Below are 6545 nucleotides of genomic sequence, written 5' to 3'. Positions count from 1 at the left end.
CATAGGGGCTGCAAAGTAAAAAAGCTCCTGGCGCTGGGGTGACGACAAAGCTGGATGCCCGGGGCAAAGGCAGCCCCACCACGACCAGGTTGCGGATGGATAAGGATGAATCTAGGGACTGATACAAACATTACCGTGAGCAAAGAGAAGCCTCAGCGGGCTCCCAGATCGCCCAGCGCTGACGGGACGGGAGGGCGTAACGCCGCCGGCCTAGAGCCGGGCGGCCCCGGCGCCAGTCGCGCCCAGCCGAGTCCGCAGCCCCGCCCGCCCGGAGGCGAGGCCCCGCCCACCCGGTGACCTGAGGGGCGAGCGGCGCTGTCTGTCCGAGCCGGAACTGTCGGTTGCGGCTGCGCCCGGCCCGGCGGCGGCCGCCAAGATGGCGGAGTACGTGCGTGTGCTGAGGCGGGCGCTGCAGGAGCTGAGGGGTCACGGCGGCCTCCGCGGCGCCTTCTGGAAGACAGTCAGGTACGAAGCGCCCCCCCTCCCCCTCCCGCGCCTGGGGCCGGCACGTGACACCCCCCCGGGAACGGGAGTGACCTTGGGGCAGGGAGACCCCGACCTCTGGTGCCCAGGCAGCGGGGCTGTCACAGCTCTGCGGGCGGGGGGACTAGCGCGTCCTCCTGGCCGCGGGGCGGTGGGGTTGGGGGGGAGGCTGGTTTGGTTGTGTGGCTAGTCTCTCTGTTCCCGGGGGTGGGGTTTCTAGACTTGTTACCGAGCAGCCTTGAAGTACCTTTTCCCCCTCTCTCTCCTCCAGCCTGGGTGAGTAACTCCTTTGGACTGGTAAATGAATTGTCGTGGTAAGGGAGGGTAAGCGAGGTCTGTGTTGGCGCTACTATAGTTTCATACTGACTGCAAAGCTGCTTTGTGGTGTTTCCTGCCTTGAGTGCCCCGTTTTCCTGCCTAGATGACCTATCGAGGTCCCTTCCAGTTCTACACTTCTTGGCTATGTCTGAGCGACAGCTTATGTCGCTCGGGGATGAGTAAATCATCCCCCCGAGTGACATAAGTGATACCGACATAAGCGCCAATGTGGACATAGCCATAGAAGTGTAGGACTGGATGGGACCTCAATAGATCATCTAGGCTGGAAAATGGGGCACTCAAGGCATACTCTTGTAAGCGTCAAGATAGGGTCCATTAGAGTCAATTGTCTTCTGTCAGGTATAACAGTACATTTTCTTTCTTCATGTGACTTCATAGAGGAGAGCACTGCTGTAAGAGTTGCCACATGGCCCCAGCACCTTTTAAACAGTAGTTGATAGATAGCAAGTGTGCACGATTCCTTTGAACCCAACACTTCACAGACCAAGTCTATAAAATGCTTTGATGAAACAGTTTTTAAAAGGCCTGACGGACATTCGCAAGTGGGAGCCTACTGATTCTCGAAACTTGAATTTGGTAACAAAACTAATAGGAGGTTCCTTCGGGTCTTGCTTTCTGTACCACCTCTTAACAGTATTCATTCTGGTAGCCATTACCCCTGCCAACATGATCAGAGAAAGGGTTCTGACAGCCAGCCTGCCTTATGCAATACTCCATAATGTTCAGGCCTCCAGATTTCTGACTCAAATTGTATCTTTCTTAAAGGTTATCACTGTCTTCTTTCCTTCCTTCACAGGGCCTTAAACTTCCTGGGTGTTTTTAGCTACTATTAAGACAGGACTAAGCTGTTTAGAAAGGCAAAAATGATTTGCGGCTTTTGGAGAAGTCTGTGTCCAGCCATTTCAGCTCAAAGATAAAGTGGCAAAATGATGCATTCACTGCCGAGTACCTATTTAGTGTTTTTGTGCCTGAATATCTTAGGACTCATTCAACTAGGGGAATGGCAGTCAGTGGCATGCATCTGAAATGTTCCTTTATCTAAAACCTGTTGGCCTGCTACATGGAGTTTGGTTCCTATCTTTATGGATCATTATTTTCTTAATATTGCACCAAGAGCACAGTGTGTCAATTGCTATCTAACTAATAGGGCTCATCAGGAAAGGTGTAAGGATCTGTGGGGCTAGAACTTGGGACTGTTGGTCCCTGAGTGACAGCTGCATCCAGTCGATGGGCTGTGAGGCTGTTGGGGCCAAGCTCCACTAGATGTCATGCTCACAGACATCCTAACTGGCAGAGCCTACCATATTACCTGATTGGCTTAGGCACACTATTTAAGGTCTTGAGGAAACACCTGCAGGCTATCTGGTCAACTAGGCAGATCTCCATTTTGCTGCTGCAAATGGACCCTGCTGTGTATTCCTGATACCTTGCCTTACTCATGGTTTTTGGCCCCAGTCCTGATCTTGAAACCTGGTCCCACTTCTGATTCCTGGTCCCCTGCTCTCTCCTGACATCTTGCCCTGCCTCTGTTCCATTAACCCTATTTTAAGCTGGCTCACTTGGCTCCGACCAGTGCAGCTCATTGACCTCAACTCCAACCTGATCTTATGGTGTGACACTTGAACACGTTGTTGTTTCTTGCCTTGATCCTCTAGACTGAATTTGGACCATGTCCCCTTTAATCCAGGCCCCGGCCTTGACCCGTGCCCTGTAGCTGGATCCTCACAGATGGTCACTGGTAGCTGGTGATCTGTAGCCGGTCTATATGCCATGGACAAGAAAACTGGATGATTTGCCCTCACTGAGCTACTCTGATGCTCCTCCTCCCTTCCTCTTTTTGGAAACTATCTTTAAATAAGGCTTCTGGAGGTGGAGAGGAACTAAGTCAATTAGAAGGGGCACCCAATAACTGCAGGCTGTTGCTCTAAAAAGGTTCCAAGGATGCCTGGTTGTGCCCTCCACTTTTACAGTGTTGTCTCCATGGATGCAGTATATTCAGTGAACGGGGAAGTTGTGGAGATTGAGTCTTTTTGAGTTAAAGGTGAAAAGTATTGGAAAATGACTTCTAAGCTCCATTTTACCTAAAATAGATTTTCTATGCAGTGACAGGGGTAATTATGTTCTGAGTAAAATACTCATGCCTGTCTCGAAGTAAAATAAAATTAAAACATGCAAATCTAAGCCTAATACAGTAATAAAACTGAATACAAATAAAATCTCACCCTCAGAGATGTTTCAATAAGTTTCTTTCACAGATTGGACACCTTCCTAGTCTGGGCCCAATCCTTTCCCCCAGTACAGCCCTTGTTCCAGCTCAGGTGGTAGCTAGGGGATTTCTCATGATGGCCGCCACTTTGTTCCGTTATACCCACTTATATACCTTTTTGCATAAGGCCGGAATCCTTTGTCCCTCTCTGGGTTCCCACCCCCTACTTCTCAATGGAAAAGCACTAGGTTAAAGATGGATTCCCGTTCAGGTGACATGATCACATGTCACTGTAAGACTTCATTACCCACCTGCCAGCACAGCCGTATACAGGAAGACTTACAAGTAAAACCGAGTCATCTACAGACAATTGCCCTGGTTAATGGGAGCCATCAAGATTCCAAACCACCATTAATGGCCCACCCTTTGCATAATTACAATAGGCCCTCAGAGTTATATTTTATATTTCTAGTTTCAGATACAAGAGTGGTACATTTATTCAAATAAGATGACCACACTCAGTAGATTATAAACTTTGTAATGATACCTTACAAGAGACCTTTAGCATGAAGCATATTCCTGTTACATTATATTCATACTCATCAGCATACTTTTATAAAATCATATAAAGTGCAATGTCACAGTGATTATCCTGTTTGTGTTCATGTATGATTTTTGTATCTGAAGTTATAAATATTGACTATGTATCTGTATTTCAAATGTAATTACGCTTGGGTAACACCCACTATGCAAAAGGCTTCCAGTCTAGAGAGCTGGTTGTGAAGGGCCTATTCAGGGTAAAGGGCCTTGGGGGAAATAATAGGCCGTAGGAGAAGCTTATCCCCCACCTGGTGAGCCTTCCTGAGTATGCTCCTGACAGCCTATGAGTAATGGCTGCTATGACTCAGCAGGGCATGCTAGGGAATGTGACCAGACCACATGACACTGAACTCCATTTTGGTACCTGTATTTTTCCACAAAATGGGCTGGGAACTGAGTTTGGAACAAAGGGTTCCTGCCATATTGAAAAGCTATATAAGGCAGGGAGTGGCGACATCTCTTGGCCTCGCTCCCCACACAAGAGAACTCCTGGAAATACCTGAGGAACAAAGACTGAACTAGGCGAAGTGCTGGTCCTAGGCTAAAGGGATTGCTAGCCTGTGTATGGAAACTTGGTGGACTGCTTGTATCATCAGTGAGGGTGAGAAATTGCTAATTCAAATCCTATCTATATAAGACTTAGTTTGTGGTTTTTATTTAATTTCCTAGGTAACCTGCTTTGATCTGTTTACTATCACTTACAATCACTTAAAATATATATTTCTGTAGTTAATAAACTTGTTTTATGTTTTATCTAAACCACTGTGCCTTTAAGTAAAGTGTCTGGGGAAAATCTCAGCTCTGTGAGCAAAGGCTTTTGCATATCTTTCCCACATCAAGGGGACGGCAAACTTTATTGAGTTTCCATTGTACAGATCCCTGTGCAATGCAAGATGGTATAATTTGGGTTTATACTCCGGGTTTATACTCCAGTGGGAGGGTGGGGGGAAATTGGCTGTCTTTTGAGTGGCTTAGGTAAAGCACTCAGGTACCTCAGTTGGGTGTGTGGCACCATCTGCTGTTGGGTGATACAGTCAGGCTCTCTAGGCCGTTATCCCCAACAAAGCAGTTTGAGGAGGGGCAGCCCAGCTGGGTGATTAGAGAGGCACAGCAGTTACCACAGCTCCCAGACTGCACCCAAGGCATGACAACCCATCACATATTGTTCCCAGCTTTTGTTGCAGGTTGCGATGCCTCCCCTCCACCTCCTCCCTTCAAGGGATAGCTATGGAAAGATGAGAGGACAGCAGCCCAGATTTGGGAAAAATGGCAAATAGTAAGGGGCCTCATGGACTACCATTTCTCTCTTTCTACTCCAATGTCTATTGGTTCCTCAGTGGGTACCAGTCAAAACTTGAACCTGTTAGACATTTACCTTTGGCAGTGATATTTTTCCCAGTGGTCAGGGACTTGACATTTCTAAATGGGGGAAATTTTCACCTGGGAGAGTGGCCTCCTCACTATTACAGGCTCTTCTCAGGCAGCCAACTCAGGGCAGGCATCATCTCAGCCCCCTCCTTTGGGCATAAAAACTCTCAGGTGGCATCAGGCCAACAAAAAGAAAACAGATCTGAACTGTCATCCAACATCCTTAGTGTTCACAAGCAATGCTAATGTAGATGGATAATATGGTCCCTCTCAAACTAAAAATTGCACTGCCTAAGGCACTGTCCATGAAGTACAACAGGAGAAGATACCTCTTTGCAGGTGATACCTAGTGTCATCGTTACAGAGCTGCTTCACTCCTGACCCCTCTCTGGTCTCTGAGTGCCTCCCTCAGGTCTTGGGCTTTGTCCCTTCAGCTCAGGGGGCAGAATCCCACGTTTCTCCCACTCTTGAACAGAATCCTGGGCTACTGCACCCTAAACTATCATACTTATCCTGCAGGTCCAACTGGGCTCAGGCACCTGCAGTTCCTCTCTTCAGGAGAGCCTATGGTTTGTGGAGTAGTGATCCAAAACATCCCTCTTAAAATAAAGTACTTTTTAATCTTGATGGAAAAAAAGCAAAGCATAGCATGACAGAGAGTTGATTTTAAAAAGGTTTAAACACCTGGAAAGTCAGTCATAAGGTTGGATTAAGAATGAATACCATCAAACACAAGGTCTTGTCTTAGAATAACATCAATAGAAGGTAGCCAAAATGAAAACAAGTGGTGTTACAGAAACAAAAATCCAGTTCTTACTGGAGCCTTTTAGGAATTCTGATCTCATACACAGGTATGCTTCAGTGATCCAGAGCTCGAGATACCTATCCAGTAATTCGAGGTACCTCCTCCACTTTACAACATCTCATCTATTGGCAGAGGTCTAGTTGCAGTTGTATAGTCTCCACTTCCACAACTGGTGAATGCACAGAATAAGATTTATTTATTTGGGGGGGCGGGGGGGAAAGAGACAGGATTTTCCCAGTTCAGTTAAGGGAGTCAGTACCAGAAAGAGAGAGCACATCAGCTAGAATACAATGATTTATTGAGGTTTCAAAGCACTGCTCCTGCCATGAGTACCAGACCTGTTCTGGTCGTGACAGTCATTGTCTGATAGGGTTTTCGTAACTGTGATCAACTTTACCTTAGCGAAGAATTCTCCTGTCTCAGGCAGAGCAAAATTTCCTGTCTTTGTGCAGTGCCACCAAGAGGGTGATGAATTCCAAGATTTACATGGAAGAAGTTAGATTAGCAGAGCGATTGCTGGACCCAGAAATATCTTACCATCATAAGTCAACTTGGGCTGGTGATCTATCTCGTTGTCTCTGGAAACCAGTAACACGCCTAGTGGCTTCTCTGTGTCAGGACATAGGATATGAGGTGGTGAATGGCAGCTCTCAGAACAAGAAAAAAATATGAGGGGCAAGCAGAAATTGTGTTGATGCCTTTCTGACTCTGGTCTCAGGCCTGATTAACCTGCCATTGGATCTT

The 6545-nt window shown here is 47.2% G+C and overlaps 1 protein-coding gene across 1 annotated transcript in view; it reads left to right on the top strand.

The window, feature by feature from the left end:
• Positions 1 to 302: 302 nt before the first annotated feature.
• Positions 303 to 6545, top strand: part of NDUFA12 (NADH:ubiquinone oxidoreductase subunit A12) — a 43635-nt gene continuing 37392 nt past the window's right edge. Inside the window, exon 1 of the mRNA XM_045002041.1 lies at positions 303 to 465. Within this exon, the coding sequence (XP_044857976.1) occupies positions 377 to 465 (89 nt within the window). The 5' untranslated portion in view covers positions 303 to 376. The remainder of the gene's footprint in view (positions 466 to 6545) is intronic.

This window comes from Mauremys mutica, chromosome 1 (genome assembly GCF_020497125.1).
Source record: "Mauremys mutica isolate MM-2020 ecotype Southern chromosome 1, ASM2049712v1, whole genome shotgun sequence".
Classification (NCBI taxonomy): domain Eukaryota; kingdom Metazoa; phylum Chordata; order Testudines; family Geoemydidae; genus Mauremys; species Mauremys mutica.
This window is presented reverse-complemented; position numbering and strand designations above follow the sequence as displayed.